Here is a 21,657-nt window from a genome sequence, read left to right as displayed (position 1 = left end):
AAAGGTGACAGGGGTTGTTATGTTAATATACTGTAAACTACTGTATAGTGGGGTGCTGTATACTGTGTGGGGGCCTGTATACTGTGGGGGGCTGTATACTGTGTGGGACTGTATACTGGGGGGGCTGTATACTGTGTGGTGGGCTGTATACTGTGTGGGGGCTGTATGCTGTGTGGCGGCCTGTATACTGTGGGGGGGCTGTATACTGTGTGACCTCTTGAGCCCTGCTAGCCACTGCCCCGGGTGTCAAGCTGTCAGCTACACAGGGAAAGCTACCATGCCATGCCTGCCGGCACTGAGTCCAGGCATCGTACTGTGTTAAAGTTGTGATCTAGGACCTTAGATGACATCATCACCATGTGACCAGTAACCTAGCAATTACTGATCACATGGCTATGAGGTCATCACAGGTCCTACCAGGAGTGTTGCAGAAGTTAACTGTGGAGATTTTTTGTGTGAAGATTACATCAGAAAAAGATGACAGGGGCTGTTATGTTAATATACTGTAAACTACTGTATAGTGGGGTGCTGTATACTGTGTGGGGGCCTGTATACTGTGGGGGGCTGTATACTGTGTGGGACTGTATACTGTGGGGGGGCTGTATACTGTGTGGTGGGCTGTATACTGTGTGGGGGGCTGTATACTGTGTGGGGCCTGTATACTGTGGGGGGGGGCTGTATACTGTGTGGTGCACTGTATACTGTGTGGGGGGCTGTATACTGTGTGGGGGGCTGTACACTGTGTGGGGGCCTGTATACTGTGGGGGGGCTGTATACTGTGTGGGGGGCTGCATACTGTGTGGGGGGCTGTACACTGTGTGGGGGCCTGTATACTGTGGGGGGCCTGTATACTGTGGGGGGCCTGTATACTGTGGGGGGCCTGTATAGTGTGGGGGGCCTGTATACCGTGGGGGGGGCTGTATACTGTGTGGGGGCCTGTATAGTGTGGGGGACCTGTATAGTGTGGGGGGCTGCATATTGTGGAGTGCTATACTGCTGTACTGTATACTGTGGGGGTCTGTATACTGTATACTGTGGGTGCGGTATAGTGTGGAGTTCTATACTGCTGTACTGTATAGTGTGGGGGGCTGTATCGTGTATAGTTTGGGGTGCTATATACGGTGAGGTGTTGTATACTGTGAGGTGTTGTATACTGCGGGGTGCTGTATACTGTGGGCTGCTATACTGCTCTACTATATACTGTGGGGTACTGTATAGTGTGGGGTGCTATACTGCATACTGTGTGGTGCTGTATACTATAGGGTGCTATACTGCATACTGTGGGGTGCTGGGGTGCACTGTAACACTAGGGTGAGCCGAGCCCTGGTCTCTTCCTGGAGAGCGGTGCCCATTTCCAGCCTGAGCCCAGCTGCCCAGAGCACTGATCCTGAGCTGCTGGAGTCTTCAGAACTGGAAGTATTTACAGTCATTCACTGTGCTCTACCAGATGTGTGGATTTTTTGTGTGTGTGTTGTGGTGGAGGGCGTGATTGCCTGCTAAGGTGTGGGAAGGTGGGATCCAGGGGGCCCAAGTAAATTTTTGCCCAGGGTCCAATCAATATTAAAGACGGCCCTGGGTCTTCTCTATCTTACCTCTTGAACGTTGTCCTTTCTACAAAAGGATTTTTCCTGTTGAGAATTGTTTTTCAATAGTTTAGTGGTTAGGTTGGGGTTGAGTGGAGACCTACTTAGCCAGAAGAGGTGTTAGCCGCTAGTTTAGGGGTCCCCTTTGAAGGGGTCCGGGGGGAGGAGCATCGAGAAGGAACGTTCGCCAGGATTCTATGGTGAACATAGCTAGTTGGGTTGTGTTAGAGGCTTAGGAGCACGCCCTTAGCCTTTGTTAATTACTAGTTCGGGATCTGAGGCCCAGACAGGTTGGGGGTGTGTGGGCAGGGTGGGACAAAGGGAATAATTAAGGGATGTTTAGAAAGGTGTGATTGGATGTGTGTGTGCCACCGCAGCGCTGCAGATGTTGGTCAAGAATTATATAGTACCGAATGGAGAGTATGGCTATGATTAAAATAATCTCTTGGAATGTGAGGGGACTTAACTGTAAAATCAAACGATCACTGGTGTTTAACTATGTCAAAAGTGCATGCTCCTGACATTCTTATCTTGCAGGAAACGCATCTTAAAGATCGGAAAATTCTGTCTCTTCAGCGACCATGGGTGGGACAGGCATACCATGCGACGTATACCAACAATGCAAGGGGGGTTTCAATCCTGATCAGTAAAACCTTACCGTGGCAGCTGAACAAAGTCCAGGTAGATATGAATGGTAGATTTATTATCCTGCATGGAGTTGTCAGAGGTGAACCTCTGATAGTGGTGGGACTGTATGTGCCTCCACCATTTGCCAGAACCTTATTGGACGAGCTCATGGTGAAGATTGCACTACTGCCCCTGGCCCCATTTGTAATACTAGGGTATTTTAATGCAGTATTAGATAGCCAACTTGATAGATTGAGACCTCCACATAGACACAATGCAGCTCTAGTACACTGGGCGCAGGCACACAATCTGACAGAAATTTGGAGATGGAGGAACCCGTCCCTTAAGCAATTCTCCTGTCAGGCGGCTTCGGGGGATAGTATGTCACGCATTGATTTGGCTTTTGGGAGTCAGGATGCTCTACCCTTGGTACGGGGGGTGACATATCTGCCACAGGGTATCTCGGATCATGCCCCTTTACAGATTGTTTTGTCTCCAGCCATAGGGAAACCAGAGAGGGTATGGAGATTGAATCCGGTATGGCTGCAGGTGATCCCAGTAGAGTCGTCCTGTAGCACTGAGCTAGAGGAATACTGGAAATCTAATGAGGGATCCACTGACCCGATAACAGAATGGGAGGCCTGTAAGGCAGTTCTAAGGGGAGCGTATATAGCAGCTATAGCTACCCACAGCGTGCAGTTGCAAATCACCCGGGCTGGGATAGAAAGCAGACTGGCAGAGGCGGAGGAGGCTTTCATTAGTGATCCCTCTAGGGAATGTAGAGAGGAATGGCTAGCCATTCAAAGGGAGTATAAGCTACATCTTGCGGAGTATACGCAGAAGAGACTTCTTTCACAAAGGCAGATAGTATTCTCTGATGGAGATAAGAACGGGAAGGCATTAGCATATTTGGCCAAGGTTGAGAATCGGCAGACTGTGGTGGCAATGATAAAAACGGACTTAGGGACCGAGGTCCATAGACCTGAGGAGATTTGTGCTCAATTTGCTAGATAGTACACCAATTTATATTCTTCCACTCTTGCGTATACTCCGGAAGAGATACAGGGTTATCTGGGTAGGCTGAAGTTTCCACAACTATCTAGGACAGATAAGGGAATGCTGGACTCTCCTATTACACCCTTAGAAATTCAGGCTGCCATAGGCTCCATGGCATCACATAAAACCCCGGGTCCAGATGGGTTTCCTGCAGAATGGTACAAGTTATATGCGGAGAAGCTTGGTGAGAGATTGAGTGAATTATTTACTTACTCGCTGGAAGTCTCAAAGTTACCTCCATCGTTCTCTGAAGCTATCATAGTAGTAATCCATAAGCCTGGGAGACCAGTAGAACAGTGTAGCTCCTATCGCCCTATTTCCCTCATAAATCTAGACGCTAAGATACTGGCGAAGGTCCTGGCATCGCGTCTGTCAGGGATTATTCTATCCTTGGTGGGCCCAGACCAATCCGGTTTCATGCCTGGGAAGTCAACTGATATAAATCTCAGGAGACTTTATACCAACCTGCAAGTTCAACATGACAATGTGGGAGATAGGGCGATAGTGTCTTTAGACAATGAAAAAGCATTTGATTCTGTTGAGTGGCAATTTCTATGGGAAGTATTAGCAAAGTTTGGGTTCCCAAAGAACTTCTTGAAATGGCTGCATCTGTTGTATGCGGATCCTTTGGCGAGAGTGCGTGTGAACGGGACGTTATCCAGGCCCTTTCATTTACGCAGGGGGACCAGACAGGGGTGCCCACTGTCGCCGTTACTCTTCGCTCTGGTGATGGAACCAATATCTATTTTGATAAATAGCAGCCCAGGGATAGAGGGCTGGAATATTGCGGGCATCACAGAGAAATTATCGCTTTACGCCGATGATATGTTGGTATATTTGGGAGATACGGAGAAATCACTAGATACACTTTTAGAAGTGGTAGATGAATACTGGTGGTATTCAGGACTTAAAATTAATTGGGACAAATCCGTGTTGTATTTAGGTGGATGAAACCGAGAATATGAGAGTATCGGCAAGGTCAAAACTCTTAGTGGTTGATAAGTTCAAATATTTGGGAGTCATAGTGCATAAAGAGCCTAAACAGTTCACCTCTCTCAATCTGCTTCCGACTATGGAATATATTATGCAAAAATTGAGGGCTTGGGTAGCCCTTCCTCTTTCCCTGGTGGGGCGGATAAATATCTTCAAAATGGCCTTGTTACCAAAATTACTATATATGTATAGGGCGGCGCCGGAGCTTTTAAAGAAATCCCATTTTGAGGCGATTGATAAATTACTGACTCCTTTCCTATGGCCCAATACACAGCCCAGAATTGCTAGAAATACGCTGAAAGCAGTTATGTCAGGGGTGGTTTGGCTCTCCCTGATATGTACAAGTACTACCAGGCAGTGCAGCGGACATATGCCAGTTGGTGGATCAGGGCAGACGCCAATAATCCAGCGACTGTTCTGGAGGCTGCATTGTTGGGATCCTATGAAGCTTTAACAAACTTTATATATAGGGAGGGTAAATATCCGGTTAGATGTCTTACTTCTAATATGTTGGCGGTATTGACCATTTGGAGGAAAAACAGTACAGGTGAACAAGAATAGGGAAGACAGAGAGAAGTTGTCCCCGGTGACGCTGTTGTGGCGTAATCAAGGACTACAGGAATTGTATAAGCTGCAGGAGTTTGAGTTCTGGCCACGACATGGGGTGAAGTACGTTAGCCAACTATACGTAGAGGGAAACTTCAAGACATTTAGAGACTTCAGGGAAGAATTTCAGATCCCTAAATCTAGTTTGTTTAGATACTTCCAACTTAGACATGCATGTACTAAACAATTTGGTAAGGATCCCATTAAGCTAGAATATAATTCCATTGAAAAGGTTGCGAGATTGAGAGAGTTGTGTAAACCAGTATCTTCCTTCTATGTGGAACTGATGTCGCAGGCCTCATCCCCCTTATCTAAATCTTTGGCTAGGATGGAAGGTGGATATTCCACAATTGGAGGATAAGCACTGAGAAAGAACTAGTGCACACTTGGAGGCACTCGGTAATCAGTGCAAGGGACCAATTAATACAGACTAAATGGCTGCATCGCACATACCTGACTCCAGTAAGGCTACATTGTATGCATAAATTGGATACTCCTCAATGCTCTAGATGTGGCGCAGAAAGGGGAACCTTGATTCACATGATATGGAGTTGCCCAGTGATAGCACAGTTTTGGTCAGGAATTCACAAATTTCTTAATGAGAAATTAGGGTTACCAGCAGTATGCTCCCCAGAGAATAGCTTATTGGGACTAGTGAATGATCTGATCCAGACTAAGCATGCTAGGATACTGTATAGACTCTTGATGTTCTACGCCAGGAAGGTCATTTTACTGAATTGGAAACCTCCGGCGGTCCCGCCGGTACAAAAGTGGATCCAAATTATAGATGCGGTTTTGCCGATGTATAACTAACATTTATGGCGAGAGGCAATGCAGAGAAATTTGAGAAAATTTGGGGACTCTGGCTACAAGCGAGGCCAGCGCCTGAAATAGCATGAGTGAATATATTACCTACAGGAAAGGAGAAAGTGGAGTAGCAGTGGGCTTATTATTATTAATATGAACAGAAGAGTGCAGTCTTATGTTATAAGGACTAGTCTCCTCCGTACTCTTACATAGGTGGTGATGCATATGAGTGGTTCGGCCGACAAATCTTTCCTTCCCTAGGGGGGAGGTGCAGCGCTGTGGTGGGTGTGATTGTGAGTGTGAAAGTAGTCTTAACCCTGGAGCTTCGGATGCGAAACAATACAATGTGGGGTGATGTACTCTGATATTTTTCACTGTCATGAAGTAGACTCCTCAGTTATTTTGCATCTGTTGGATGGCTTGGGTGGACCTGCACACCTAGATCAATATCATTAGGGCGACAAAAAAAAATCTGATTGTCCTAACATAATATTCAATAACCTTTCTATGCAGTTTTGTCATGTAAAAACTAATTTGCTACTTATACGCTGTAGTGTAATGGTGGGATCTGGAAACAGACAAAGTCATGTGAATATTGTTTCATAATTTTACCTTATATGTAACAATAAAAAAGATTTGGTAAAAAAAATTATAATAATTTGCATAAACATGGGCTTATGGGAAAGACATGCAAATAAGCAGAATCTGCCTTGTTTTTCAGCTGTCATAAGATTATGACAACCAATAAATGGCGCTATGGAGGTATGAACAGCGCCCTCTATTGGTTTTACAGTCTTATGACAAGTCTAATATTCTTGTCAGAAGACTATGAAACCAATAGAGGGCGCTGTTCATAACTCAATAATCAGGAGATACCACCCCATCGTCCGTATGATTGCCTGGTTAACCCTTTCATGACCAAGGGTCATTGATGCCCCAGTGTCCAGGTCAAAATTTACAAATCTGACATGCGTCACTTTATGTGGTAATAGCTTTGGAACACTTTTACTTATCCACGCCATTCTGAGATTGTTTTCTCGTGACACATTGTACTTCATGATAGTCATATATTTGAGTCAATATATTTCACCTTTATTTATGAAAAAATCCCAAATTTACCAAAAATTTGGAAAAATTCTAAATTTTCCAAATTTCCATTTCTCTGCGTCTAAAACAGAAAGTGATACCTAATAAAATATTTATTACTTAACATTCCCCATATGTCTACTTTATGTTGGCATCATTTTGGAAATGTCATTTTATTTTTTTAGGACGTTAGAAGGCTTAGAAGTTTAGAAGCAATTCTTACAATTTTTAAGAAAATTTCCAAAACCCACTTTTTAAGGACCAGTTCAGGTCTGAAGTCCCTTTGTGGGGCTTACATAGTGGAAACCCCCATAAATGACCCCATTATAGAAACTACACCCCTCAAGTTACTCAAAACTGATTTTACAAACTTTGTTAACCCTTTAGGCGTTCCACAAGAATTAAAGGAAAATGGAGATGAAATTTTAAAATTTCACTTTTTTGGCAGATTTTCCATTTTATATATTTTTTTTCTTTAACACATTGAGGGTTAACAGCCAAACAAAACTCAATATTTATTACCCTGATTCCGCGGTTTACAGAAACACCCCACATGTGGTCGTAAACTGCTGTACGGGCACACGGCAGGGCGCAGAAGGAAAGGAATGCCATACGGTTTTTGGAAGGCAGATTGTGCTGGATTGGTTTTCTGAACGCCATATGTTTTTTATTTTTCTGCCGATCGTCTTGTGCAGGGGCTCGTTTTTTGCAGAAAGTGTTGAGGTTTTTATTGGTATCATTTTTGGGTACATAGGATTTTTTGATCATTCATTATTACACTTTATGGGGCAAGGTGACCCAAAAATTGGCTGTTTTGGAACAGTTTTCATTTATTTATTTTCACAGCGTTCATCTGAGGAGTTAGGTCATGTGATAGTTTTATAGAGAAGATCGTTACAGACGTGGCAATACCTAATATGTATACTTTTTCTTATTTATGTAAGTTTTACACAATAATAGCATTTCTGAAACCAAAAAAATGATGTTTTAGTGTCTCTATAGTCTGAGAGCCATAGCTTTTTTATTTTCTGGGCGATTGTCTTAAATAGGGTATCATTTTTTGCGGGACGAAGTGATGGTTTGATTGATACTATTTTGGGGGTCATAAGCCTTTTTGATCGCTTGCTGTTGCACTTTTTGTGATGTAAGGTGACAAAAATAGCTTTTTTGGCACAGTTTTTTTTAAATTTATTTATATGGTGTTTATCGGACGGGGTCTATCATGTGATATATTTATAGAGACGGTCGTTACGGACGCGGTGACACCTAATATGTGTATTTTATTTTATTTTTTCATTTTTTTATAGGAAAAGGCAATGTCTTTTTTTTTTTTTACATTTTTATTTATTTATTGATTTATTTTTACTTTTATTATTTTCACTTTTTTTTATCAGTTCCCTCTTGGATCTTGAAGATCCAGTGGGGCTGATAGTTGTACTATACTTTGCAATGCTCTTGCATTGCAAAGTATAATACTTCCAGGCTGCCTGTAGGTGGCAGCACTGGACGCCTTTGCCATGGCAACCGGACGCTTTTGCAAAGCGTCCGGTTGCCATGGCAACCATCGGGCGCTGCAATCACAGCGCTGCAGCCCCGATGGTGGAGAGGGGGAGCCCCCTCCCTCTGTTAACCCGATGGATGCCGCCACCGCAGCATCTATGGGGTTACAGGAGAGTGTCAGCATAGAGCTGACACTCTCTGCTGATGGCGGCGGCTCAGGAATGGAGCCGCCGCCATCGCACACAGAATGGGGAATCGGGGGCAGCGCTGGGGGGGGGGCAGAAAATTAATGCAGGGGGCGGGGAGGGGGCGGACCGCATCAGGGCAGGAAGGAGATCAGCGCAGCTGCGCAGGAGGCACAGATCTCCGTGGTGGCACAGGTCAGCGGGGCACAGATGGGGGGGGACCACAGAGGGGCACACCAAAAGCTTGGAGGATCGGGGGCACGAGGACACCTTACCGATTTCAGGCTCTGATCTGCAGAGCGCAGATCAGAGCCTGAAACCGGCATTTTAATGCTGCCACGATCCGATTGGTTAGTCTGCACAGACTAACCAATCGGATCGATTGCCGGCAAGGGGCCACTCTGATTGGTCCCTTGCCGGCATTACTGCACTGTATGCTGTCCGTGACAGCATACAGGGCAGGGGCAGAAGCTTTAATCCAAGCGTTTTGCAGCGCTTGGATTAAAGAGCTGCCAGAACGTATATATACGTGGTAGCTGCACGGGGTATGTGCAGCTATCACGTATATATACAGATTGCAGACGTGAAAGGGTTAACCTGCTCCCCGGAGCAAAGTTACCTAAAACCAGGTTATATCATCTTTCTGGCCCAGTAAGACAAGCCATGAAGGATTATATTTCTGAGGGTCTGGCTAAGGGACATATGTATCAGACCCTCCTTCTCACCCGTGGATGCAGGGTTCTTCTTTGTGAAGAAGAAAGATGAGGGCTGTTCTTGCCTAGATTTCTGTGAACTAAATCGGATAACTATCCGAGACCCCTATCCTCTTCCTCTCATTCCTGACCTCTTTAATCAGATTGCGGGTGCGAAATGGTTTTCCAAAATGGATTTAAGGGGAGCCTACAATCTGATTCGCATTAAAGAGAGGGATGAGTGGAAGACAGCGTTTAACACTCCTAAGGGGCATTATGAAAACCTGGTAATGCCATTTGGCCTGACTAATGCTCCTGCTGTCTTTCAACACTGTCAATGATATCTTTTGTCATCTTGTCGGCAGATTTGTGGTGATATATCTTGACGATATTTTGATCTATTCACCCGATCTGGAGACACACAGGGTACATGTCATGCAGGTGTTGCAGATTTTATGGACAAATAAGTTATATGCTAAATTGGAGAAATGTGTATTCGCCATACAGGAGGCACAGTTCCTGGGTTATCTGCTATAAGCTTCGGGGTTCCGTATGGATCTAGATAAGGTCCGCGCAATCCTAGAATGGGATCTTCCTGAGAACCTAAAAGCTCTGCAGCGTTTTTTGTGGTCTGCCAATTTCTAGAAAATTCATTCAGAACTATTCTGCGATTGTCAAACCCCTTACAGACATGACAAAGAAGGGGACAGATTTTTTTTTAAATGGTCTGAATCTGCTAAACTGGCTTTTTCCTCTACACCCATACTGGTCCAGCATGATGTTTCTCAACCTTTTATTGTGGAGGTTGATGCATCGGAGGTGGGGGCTGTACTGTCCCAATATCCGTCTCCAAGTAAATGGCATACTTGTGCTTTCTTTTCTAAGAAATTGTTGGCAGCCGAGAAGAATTATAATATAGGCAAGAATTATGATATTAAATTAGCGTTTGAGGAATGGCGTCACTTTGTGGAGGGGGCAGCTCATCCCGTCACGGTGAATACTGATCATAAAAACTTGTTATACCTTCAATCTGCTAACGGTCTTACCCCTATTCAAGCTATGCGGTCTTTGTTTTTTACCAGGCTTAATTTTGTTATCACCTATCTTCTGGGGTTAAAAAATACCAAAGCTGATGCGGTATCCAGAAGTTTTCCTGGAGGGAGTGATGTTGATGATCCGGTGCCGATTTTACAAAAGGTGGTTGTTGGGGTGGTTGTCTCTGCGTTACACTCAGACCTTGAGGCGATGGTGTTGGAGGCTCCAGGGAACGCCCAGGTCTCCTGTCCCCCAGGAAAGTTGTTTTTTGCCCTTGAATTTGAGCCTTGAAATATTAAAAGAACATCATAATTCGGCACTCACTGAGCACCCAGGTAGTAGGCCAAGCTCGAAGCTATTGTCTCGTCATTTTTGGTGACCGAGGTTGTACCAGGATGTAGTTGATTTCTACCTGTACAACCTGTGCACTCGCTAAAGTCACTCATACTCGTCTGGCTCTCTGTTGCCACTGGTCATTCCCAACAGACTGTGGAAACATCTGTCGATGGATTTTATTACTGACCTACCTGTATCTGTGGGTAAAACTGTTATCCTGGTAGTAGTAGAGAGGGTCAGTAAAATGGTGCATTTCATTGCATTACCCACGTTGCCAAATGTTAGAACCCTGGCTTAGGTTTTTGTCAATTAAATAGTGAAGCTTCACCGGGTCCCTTCCGATGTTGTTTCGGATAGTGGAACAAAGTTGATTTCTAAATTCTGGATAGCTTTTTGTTTTCATCTTGGGGTACATTTGTCCTTTTCTATAGCCTTCCATCCGCAGTCGAGCGGCCAGACCGAATGCACCAACCAAAACCTAGAGACACACCTTAGGTGTTTTGTGTCTGAAAATTAGGAGGAATGGTCATCTTACTTTTTTGCTGGATCCGGCAAGGATAATACAACCATCTGCATCCGTTATGAACAGATCTGGTTGTATTATCTTTAACATATCCGTCGTTAACTCCATTGAAAGTAAATGGTGGACGGATCTGTTTTCTATTGTGGCAGATTGTGTCAAAGAAAACGGATCCGTCCCAATTGACTTGCTCCCCCTCCCAGGACGGAAAGCAAAATACAACATGTTGCAGTTTGCTCTCCAGTCTGGGAACGCAACTAAACGGAACGGAATGCATTTTGGAGCATTCGGTTCTGTTCAGTTGACAATGAATGGGGACAAAACTGAATAGTTCTTTTCCAGTATTGAGCCCCTATGACGGATCTCAATATCGGAAAACTTAAACGCTACTGTGAAAGTACCCTGAGCTTTAGCAGAGTTTGCTATAAACAATCGCTGTCAAGAATCAACTGGTAAGTCACCATTTTTTGGTTTTCATCTTCAATTTTACACTTTCAGTGAGGTGGAGCCTTCTGGGATCCGAGTCAGAACGGTTTACATCATCACTCTCTTCTGTATGGCGAAAGGTTTAAAGCAATTTGAAAAATATTGGAGACAGATATAAACGTATGGCTGATAAAAAAACATTTGCCAGGTCCGGACTTAGGGGTGAATGACTATGTGTGGTGTTGTCGACTAGAAATATTAAGTTAAAGTTTCCATTGTGGAAATTGGGTTAATCGGTCCTTATAAAATAGTCGCCATCATTAACCGCTGTGGCATTTCGCCTGGAGCTACCTCAAACATGGAAAATTCATAATGTATTTCATAAATCGTTGCTCAAAAAGTAGGTTGCACCTCCGGAACCATCACCGTTACCGCCCCCTCAAAAAATTGTCAATGGCAGTTTGGAGTTTCAGGTGGCAAGAATTGTTGATTCTCGTTTTGTCTGTGGCTCCCTTGAATATCTGGTGCATTGGAGGGGTTAGGGTCCGGAAGAAAGAATGTGGGTGCCAGCATTGGAAGTAAACACCAGCAGATTCATTCATTATTTTCACATTTCTCATCCAGAAAGACCAGATCCTGAGTGTCCGGTGGACCCTCGAAGAAAAGGGGGTACTGTCACAAGGGTGTCACAACCTATCGCTGACCCTGCTGTGCCTGGGGTCAGAAAGTCGAAGTGGGTTGGCTACTCACTCGGTTTCAAGAGAACACTCCATGACCTAGTGGTGGGAATGGATTCCGGTCCAGGTTTTCCTGCTTAGGTTTGCAATCCTTTTTGTCCCAGTTAGGAATCTGTAGCTTTTCCTTTCAGCTGTTCTCTGTCAGCCTCTCCCAGCTACTATATATTCTCCCTTTCTGCTTCCCTAGTTGCCAGATATAGAACTTCTTTCTAGATCTTCTATTCTGACCTCTGAGTTGGAGTTGCTGTGGAGGTGTTGGAACTGGAGTTGTTGGATCTCCAGTTCAATCCTGTTGTCTCCTGTTTGTTGTCTCCCTTTGGAGAGTGTTTGTGGTGTTAGTGTTGTTTGTCCTTTCCCTGTTTGTTACCCTAGGTGTCAGTGGTGAGGACTAGTGCTCCCATCTAGCGCCCATCTAGGGACAGCCAGGTGAGTTAGGGGTCATCACCCCTCTCTTTCTCTAGTGAAAGGGTACTCTCCTTCCCTCCTCCTCTGCACCGCACATCTGTTACCTGCCATATCAGATGTGATAGTCACCAAGCATATCCACACTGTCCAATGGAAGTGCTCAGCTGTCCATCCCCCAAACACTGGAGAGAAAGAGGAATTACTCCCCTACCCACTCATGAGCCCTTGCCCTGAAAGCCAGCATTTCAAAATTCCTGACCCTTGAAATACTGCCATTCCGTTTGGTGGAGACTAACACTTTTAAAAGCCAAATAATGGTGGCTGTCCCACAGTACGTGGTTCCCAGAAACCACTACTTTTCCAGAAGGCAAAGTCCACATAACCACTGATACGTGGACCAGTAAACACGGGCAGGGACATTATATCTCCCTAACTGCCCACAGCACAGCCAGGGGAGGAAACAACAGCAGGCTTTTCTAAAATTCATCTGTTTGGGGGGAAAAAAGCACACTGCGCAGGAGCTGTGGACAGGTATCGAAGAACAGACCAATGAGTGGTTGGTGCCGCTGAGCCTCAAGCCTGGCCTGGTGATGTGCAATAATTGCCGAAATCTCGTAGCAGCTCTGGGCCTAGCCGATTTTATACACGTCGTATGTGCTGAATTTGGTGGTGCAGAGGTTCCTGAAAAGTTACCCCGAGATATCAGAATTGCTGCAGAAAGTGCGGGCCGTTTGTATGCGCTTTTGGCATTTTCACCCTGATGCTGCTTGCCTGTCTGCGCTTCAGTGTAACTTATGCCTTCCCACTCACTGCCTCATATGCAACGTACCAACAAGGTGGAACTCCACCTTCCACATGCTGGAGAGACTGTGCGAGCAGCAGGCAATAGTGAAGTTTTAGCTGCAGCATGCACAAGTGAGTCACTCTGCAGAACAGCACCACTTTGCCACCAATGGGTGCTCCTCCATGCGGGGTGTGTGTGCCGTGTTGCACTGTTTTGAGTACTCCACCAATATGGTCAGTGCTGATCACTGCGTCATCAGCGTTACCATCCTACTTCTATGCCTCCTTGTAAAAACACTTCAGGCGATGATGGATGAGGGAATGTCATAGGGGTAGAAACAGAGATCATTCACATGGTCATCAGGCCACTCGTACACACGCGGCTCAGAGGGTAAGTTCCTGCACCAACAGCGGCCAGGTATACAACTGTTATAACGGGCACAGTTTTGGATGATGAGGAGGAACTGGGTTCAAAGCAGGGTGGCACCCAAAGCAGCTCATGGGCATTACTGGAGCATGGCAGGGGGGATACAGAGGATAAAAACAATATACCTCCCACGGAGAACAGCTTGTTGTTGCCTCTGGGTAGTCTGGCCCACATGAGCGACTACATGCTGCAGTGCCTGCACAATGACCGCCGAGTTGCCCTCATTCTTACCAGTGCTGATTACTGGGTGGCCACCTGCTACAGGTGGCCACCTGCTACAAGGACAACGTGATGTCCTTACTTCTGTCACTGGAGTGTGATCAGAAGATGCGTGAACACAAACGCACGCTGTTAGACGCATTACTGATGGCATTCCCATCTGACAGCGGGGGCTCAGTGGAAGCACGAGGCGGAGGAGGAGGGGGGAATATCCAAAGCAGCTGGGGCACTGGCACCACCTCAGAAGGGAGGGTTAGAATGGCCAAAATGTGGAAAACCTTAAGCAGCTTACCACAACATCCAGCACCACCATCTTAGCAGGAGGCAGCGTTTCAGCAACATGTTGGAAGAGTACATGTCCACACGATTGCATGTACTGACTGATGGGTCTCCAAATTGGGCAGATGGCCTGTGCTTGCCCTTTATGCCTTTGAGGTGCTGGCCTGCACTGCATCAAACGTATTGGCAGGGGGTGAGATCATGGACAGGCTCACGTTCATTAAAATGAACCAGGCATGGATCCCACAGGACTTGTCCGTACCTTGGGCTTAGTAGACAAGTATACTGGCCGCAGCCAGCTATTGTTATACACCAGCACAGTTTGTTTCTTCTGTTTGCCATTTCCCCATGTTTTGGGACCTTCCCAAATGAAAAAAAATAATAATTAAAGATTTTTTTTTTAAAACAAAACACAAAAACTGGGTTTGCTACCTCCTCCGCCTCCATCCCGTCACGGTGATTACTGATCATAAAAACTTGTTATACCTTCAATCTGCTAACGGTCTTACCCCTATACAAGCTATGCGGTCTTTGTTTTTTACCAGGCTTAATTTTGTTATCACCTATCTTCTGGGGTTAAAAAATACCAAAGCTGATGCGGTATCCAGAAGTTTTCCTGGAGGGAGTGATTCTATTCTATGTTATTTTAAGTCATTCCCCTTTCCACATTTGTTTGCATGGCAATTGGCCTGCTCTTACCTCCATTTTGCTTTCTTTTTCAGCCCTCTAGCCCCTACTATGACTATTTTACAGCTATTTTACAGCACCAAAGTTTGGGTCCCCATTGACTTCTCTGGGGTCGGGGTCAAGATAGAGTCCCCGAACCGAACTTTGAACCAAAGTTCGGCTGAAGCTGTTGAACCCAAACAACCATGGCTCATCCCTAAAATTATCCTTTCACTGTACAGGGAGAATCTCCTGTTGAATGCGAGCAGCTTTCTTCACTCAAATTGCTACTTTGCTTGGAGAAAACAATATTGTACTGTTTCTCCTGTTTGGGGAAATGGGGGTTACATTAGTCTTTTGAAATTATATTACTACATTTCCCATAAAGATGTTGTCAAGGTAATGCACAATCATTAAACTCCACAATGGGGTGTTCCATAGATAAACTAATGTCAGGGAAGAAGGAGGTAGAGAAGAATAGAGAGGTTTAGTGGTTAATAATGGTTGAGTGGTAGAGGGTGTGGGACGCAAATTGTGTTAATCAGAGGTAAAAGTGAAAAAAGTGAAACCCTTTTTGGAACTACATCTATCTCTAGACCTCAAGTAATGAGATGCATTTGTTCTCCTCAGGTGACTGATTTTGAAGTATTTTAAGCTCAGCTAAAAACAGAAATAAGTCTGCAAATCGAAACACACTGACGCTTCCCCCGTGAAGAAATGATTTTGTACAGCCAGATAATACAGATGTATCACTGTGGCGGACTTTCGGCCCTGGAAGCAAAGTTGAAATTAAACGTAAGTAAAACATGAAATGTTAGTTTTTTATGTTCTGTATCTGCTGATGTGATTCTTTTTTGTCTCCTTATGTAGTTTCTTTTTGTCCATATTTGTTGAATATGATTGACTACATTGTCAGATTATAGGTAATTGCAACAGCCACCATGTTGGCAAAGTTTTAATTCTCTTAAAATTTCCCAAAAATTTGTTACTAAGATTTTTTTTTTAAAGGACCCTAGAGTAAATATGATAGGTATGATTTTTGAAGTACAATGTAGTTATTTTGTCATTTAACTTTTAACAAAGTAAATTTATATTTGAGTAAATGCTGTAGGTATTAGCTTATAACTGTAAAGAAAAAACAGTAAGATATTATACTAATCAAAGCAAGAAAGGTACACGATGTAAGCTGCTTACAAAAGGACATGAAACCTCACCCACACCAGTACAGGTTTTTGTACGATGAGCATAGGGGAAGTATCTACTGTGGTACACTTTTGGCAAAAAAAGTACTGTAGAGATCAAACGTAAGTACACTGTTAGAAATGTTTCTTCGCTTTTCTCCTTGATTAGTATACATTTTTGTGTTTATATGTTTTTTCTTAAACATTTTTTGTCTGTTCTTATGTGTAAAATGTGATTATTTTATCAGGCTTGAATTAATCTAGGTAAATTGTCTTAAAATGAATAATGGTATACCAAGAAAAGCACAAAAAATTGCTGCTGTCAACTATAGATAACATTAACACATATGACCTTGCCTGCAGCAGAATAGGTTTTTGTATATCTTTCAATTTTTGCTTTTTCTTACATTCATTCTTTAGGGTATAACTTTAACATTAAAAATTATTTAAAAAAGAATACTATAGAAAGCATTAGAGTTACATGATATAAGCTACTTACAATCAGACACAAAACTTCACCCACATCTCTACAATTAGCACAGGGAAAGTATTTTATCTACTGTAGTTCACTTTTGGTCAAAACTACTGTAGATTAAATGTAAGTACACTGTAAGAAATGTCTCTCATTAATTTTTTTCTTGTTTGGTATGAATTTTTGCTTTTTTAATGTCTTGTTTTTGTAGAATATTTTTGCTTGTGTAAAATGTGAATATTTTACCAGACCATAGAAATGCTTCTTAGCTTTTTTTTCCCCTTGATTCAATTTTTATGTGTAAAATTTATTGATTATTTTACCAGGCCTTGAGTGAATCTAGGTAATTTGTCTTAAATTTGAAATTCATATAACCAGAAAAAGCACAAAAAAGTACAAGATCTTGCCTGTAGCAGAATAAATTTTTGTATATCTTTTTTTTAATTTTTGCTGTAATTACATTTATTTGTTAAGGTTTAATTTTAACATTAAAAATAATTTTAAAAAATACTATAGCAAGCAAAAAAGTTACATAATATAAGCTATTTACAATCAGACATGAAACTTCACCCACATCACTATAGGTTTTTGTACAATGAGCATAGGGGAAGTATCTACTGTGGTTCACTTTTGGCAAAAAAACGACTGTAGAGATTAAGCGTAAGTATGCTGTTAGAAATGTTTCCATGAAGTTTTTTTAATGTATTTTGTATTTGTAAAACCTTTTATTTCAAATCTGTAAAATGTGAATATTTTGCTAGACCTTGAGTAAATCTGAGTAATTGGTCTTAAAATTAAAATTCTTACATAATTTTTTTTTGCTGCTAGATAATATTTAAGGCATAAGACCTTGCCTGCAGCACAATAGGTTTTTGTATATCTTTTTAAATTTTTGGTTTATTACATTCATTCATTAGGGTTTAATTTTAACATTACAAATTGTAAGAGAACACACTACATTTAAAAAAAAGTTATATGATGTAAGCTACTTTTAATCAGACCTGAAACTTCCCTCACATCACTGTAGATTTTTGTAAGATGAGTCTAGAGGCAATCTCTACAGTGGTACACTTTTGGCAAGAAAACTACTGTAGAGATTAAACGTAAGTACACTTTTAGACATGTTTGTATGGGTAATATTAAGGCATACAGCTTTCTTCCACAGCAGAATAGGGTTTTCTATATAATTCGTTTTTAGATTTTTTTAGTATTTTTGCTTCATTTGAGTTATTTAGAAAACACTACATCAAAATGGTCATAAAAACTCTAAATAAGTAATTACTGTAAATTGTAAGTTATTGTACAATGAGTAGAGGAGAAGTAGTGTAGTTCTCTTTTTTCAGAAAACAAATTTGCTATTAAAACGTAAGCTGAAAAAAAGACCAGGTACAAAAACACTTCATAAGGACCAGGTTAAAAAAAAAACACTTCAAAAACAGTACAATCTGATCATTATAGTGTAGTATAAGTTTTTGAACAATGTTACCATTTTTACGATTAAATATAATTAACTACATTTTCTTCAAAATGACACATAATCCAATTATTTGGGTTTATGTCACGTAAGTAGCATTTCGCCTAATTGTACTATACAATGTAAAATAAAATTCCAAAATTGTTGCGTAGAAATAAAGTTTTGTGACTATGATAATTATGATTTCTTTTTTTTTTTTTCTTTTTATTACTTTTAATTTTGTATTTTCCTTTTACCAAGAGTAAACATTTTATTATATGTTTTTATATTACTATTCAAACTTACTAGTTACTAGTGAGGTGCATAGAGAAACTATATATAGTGGCCCAGTAAAAATCTAATGTGAGTATATAACCTTGAACGTCATAGTTATCTTACATTTGCTTTTAGTACTTTTTGATTACGGTATATAGTAAAACATGTCATTATGAATAATTAAACCAATCACCAACACTTTTATGTCACTTTTTATTTTACCAAATAAATATAGGGCCCAATATTTTAATCACAATATATCAGTTTTTTGTATATGTATCTTTAATTAACTATATTGGGATTTGCCACATAGAAATTCTGTATAGTAAGTAAAGGTATTAAATTACAGCACTTCAGTATTAGTTTTTTTCTCTTCTATGACTGTGTAAGTATACTTTAATACTAATTTGTTCTTCTAAATAGAAATAAATAGAGCAACCAACTATAAAAATGGCAATGTATTTCACGAATAAAAATATTCTTAAAAAATAAAAAAGGTAGGGTATATATATATATATATATATATATATATATAGTTTTTTTTAAACCATACACTTATTGTAAGAAAATAGATGAGAGTATTAAGTACACGGTTAAGTATTTGTAAAGGGAAGTAACTACAATAAGTTATTGTGGTTCATTGTGGACCATAAAATAAGATGAAATTTAAAAAGTAAGTGATAATCCAAAATATATTGGATTATTTTATCACAGATATTAATTTTATTTATCATTGATCACTTATTACATTGATTCAGCCATTAAACAAAAGTTACCTGTAAGGAATCATATACCCAACATTTTTAACCCATAAAACACAACTTTATCTAAGTTTTTATATTTAATTTGCTCCTAATTGATGTTTTTAAAGGAAAAATATTAAATAAGTATGAAAATCTTCCGAAATTTTTTTACACCCACTTTATATTATTTACATTTTTCCATGTGACAATATAGTAGGGTTATCAGTTCATTTCTTAATAATTAGACAGTAACCTAATAACATTGTATCCAAAAACATTTGTGTCCAGTTATTGGAGTTACAAGGACAATACTGTATGATGAAATTAGATTTTATTATATACAGTAAAGTCACGTGAATAAAAAATCCTTAAAAAATTATTGTGATATTTGAGACCAACATGTCAGTAGGATTTATCTGTAAAGTGAATGTGCTTCTTAGTCAACTTGTAATATGATGTTGTAGATTAATTGTGTTTTGCGATGATATGAGATAAGACTGATTGATAGATAAATAGATATGAGATAGATAGAAAGATAGATAAATAGATAGATATGGGATAGATAGATAGATAGATAGATAGAAAAATAGATAAATAGATAGGTAGATAGATAGATAGATAGATAGATATGAGAGAGAGATAGATAGATAGATAGATAGATAGATAGATAGATAGATAGAAAAAAATTAGATAAATATATAGATAGGAGATAGATATGAGAGATATATATGAGATAGATAGATAGATAGATAGGAGATAGATAGATATTATAGATATGAGATAGATAGACAGATAGATAGATACTGTAGATAGATAGGTAGATAGCAGATAGATGATAAACAGGTAGGTAGACATGAGATTATATATATACGGGCTGATATAATGATATAGAATCCCCCCCCCCCCCATCATGATACGCCATGGACTCCTATACACCGACCCCAGGTGTGTCCGCATTTCTCAACCCCCTATTTCCCACATGCTTTGGCAATACTAATGTATAATTTTAGACCTGACAATAAAGCTTTATTGATTGATTGACAAACATACAAAATTGAAATTCATGAGCATTTAATTTTTTTGCCCCCAAACTTAAAAATGTGAGTTTTCATGAGTCATCCACACACCTGATGTCCAAATCAGTCGACACTGTGTGTAATAAATCGGGGTGCTCGGTCAAAGGGTCGGATTCCCCAATAAACAAGAAAAAGGTAAAAGACCAGCACTCCCAGGTTGCTGATAGTTGAAGCTTTATTGGTCACTTTTCAAACATCAGTGATGTGTTTCGGCACATATAGTGACTCTCTCAAACACGGCATTGATGTTCGAAAAGTGACCAATAAAGCTTCAACTATCAGCAACCTGGGAGTGCTGGTCTTTTAGCTTTTTTTGCTCATTCACACACACCTGTCTCATCACCTGTCTCATCACCTGTCTCATCACGCTCAGTGAACAGAGTGAAGTTTGACTTTATTAGACATTTTAAACTATTATATAATGCTAAATATACAATAGATATAATACAGAAAGAGATATGTAGATATTAGATAGAAGATAGATAGATAGATAGATAGATAGATAGAATCTGAACCTAATAGCAGTAATACTATATATTAGTTTTTTCTATATTATTTCATTCTTATAATCACTTTTTGTTATTTTTTTAGGAGACATTTGCATTTACCACAGGAAAATGTGTGACATGTGTGTCTTCTACAATTGCTAAATGTTTCTACACTAACCCACTTTCTGTTGCAGGAAGAGAAAACGCTGCTCCTACTTCGTTGATGTTCTGTCCTTCTAATGAGGAAATGAAGACAGGAACGGTGACAATTGTCTGTCTGATCAATGGTTTCTATCCAGAAGATGCCTCGGTGACATGGAAGGAGGACGATACGGCTATCACTGCTGGAGTTCATCAGAGTGAAAAGATCACTGACAAGGACAAGACGTACAGTATGAGCAGTATGCTCAGTCTCACCAGTGAACAGTTCAAGGGCCATGATAGCTACAAGTGTGAGGTGCAGCACAGCGCCCTGACCTCAGTATTGGTCACGAGCCTCAAGACGGCAGAGTGTTTGAACAGGGGTTAGCCAGTCCACCCTAAACCTAGGAGACTCTTCCCCCTGTTTTTCTATTTAATGCATTCTGTGCTGTATTTCGATTTACAACATAATGCACATTATACTTTATGTGCCTTGTCATCAAATTTTGCGAAACACAACTTTTTTTTTGTTTTATTGTAAATCTTCTATCTTTTCTTGATATGTTAGAAAAATAAATAAAAAATTATTTGCTTCATATTATTAGTCTTCGAATCTTTTTGTTTGCTAAAGGGTTTGTCTGGTTTACGAAAGACCGATCCCAAAAAATGTCAGCTCCCCCCAGTTTCACTTTTCAGATAGCTCTGTGACGGGACATCCCGGAGGGGGATAAGGAAACATCAGAGGCATAATAAAAATTCATGGGCCCTGGTGCAAGAGTTCAGCTTGAGCCCCCCTTCCCTCAGTGCTTTGTGGCCAGGGAAGCACATAGCCTTCGTGCTGCCTGAGCCAAAAACTGAA

The 21,657-nt window shown here is 41.1% G+C and overlaps 1 gene segment (V, D, J or C); it reads left to right on the top strand.

Moving 5' to 3' along the window:
• Window positions 1-21,394, top strand: part of LOC122938692 — a 103,547-nt gene extending 82,153 nt beyond the window's left edge. The window contains 2 exon segments of the V gene segment in view: window positions 16,238-16,272; window positions 20,852-21,394. Of these exon segments, the coding sequence occupies window positions 16,238-16,272; window positions 20,852-21,186 (370 nt within the window).
• The last annotated feature ends 263 nt before the right edge of the window (window positions 21,395-21,657 follow it).

The sequence above is a fragment of the Bufo gargarizans genome, chromosome 1 (genome assembly GCF_014858855.1).
Source record: "Bufo gargarizans isolate SCDJY-AF-19 chromosome 1, ASM1485885v1, whole genome shotgun sequence".
NCBI classification, from domain to species: domain Eukaryota; kingdom Metazoa; phylum Chordata; class Amphibia; order Anura; family Bufonidae; genus Bufo; species Bufo gargarizans.
This window is presented reverse-complemented; position numbering and strand designations above follow the sequence as displayed.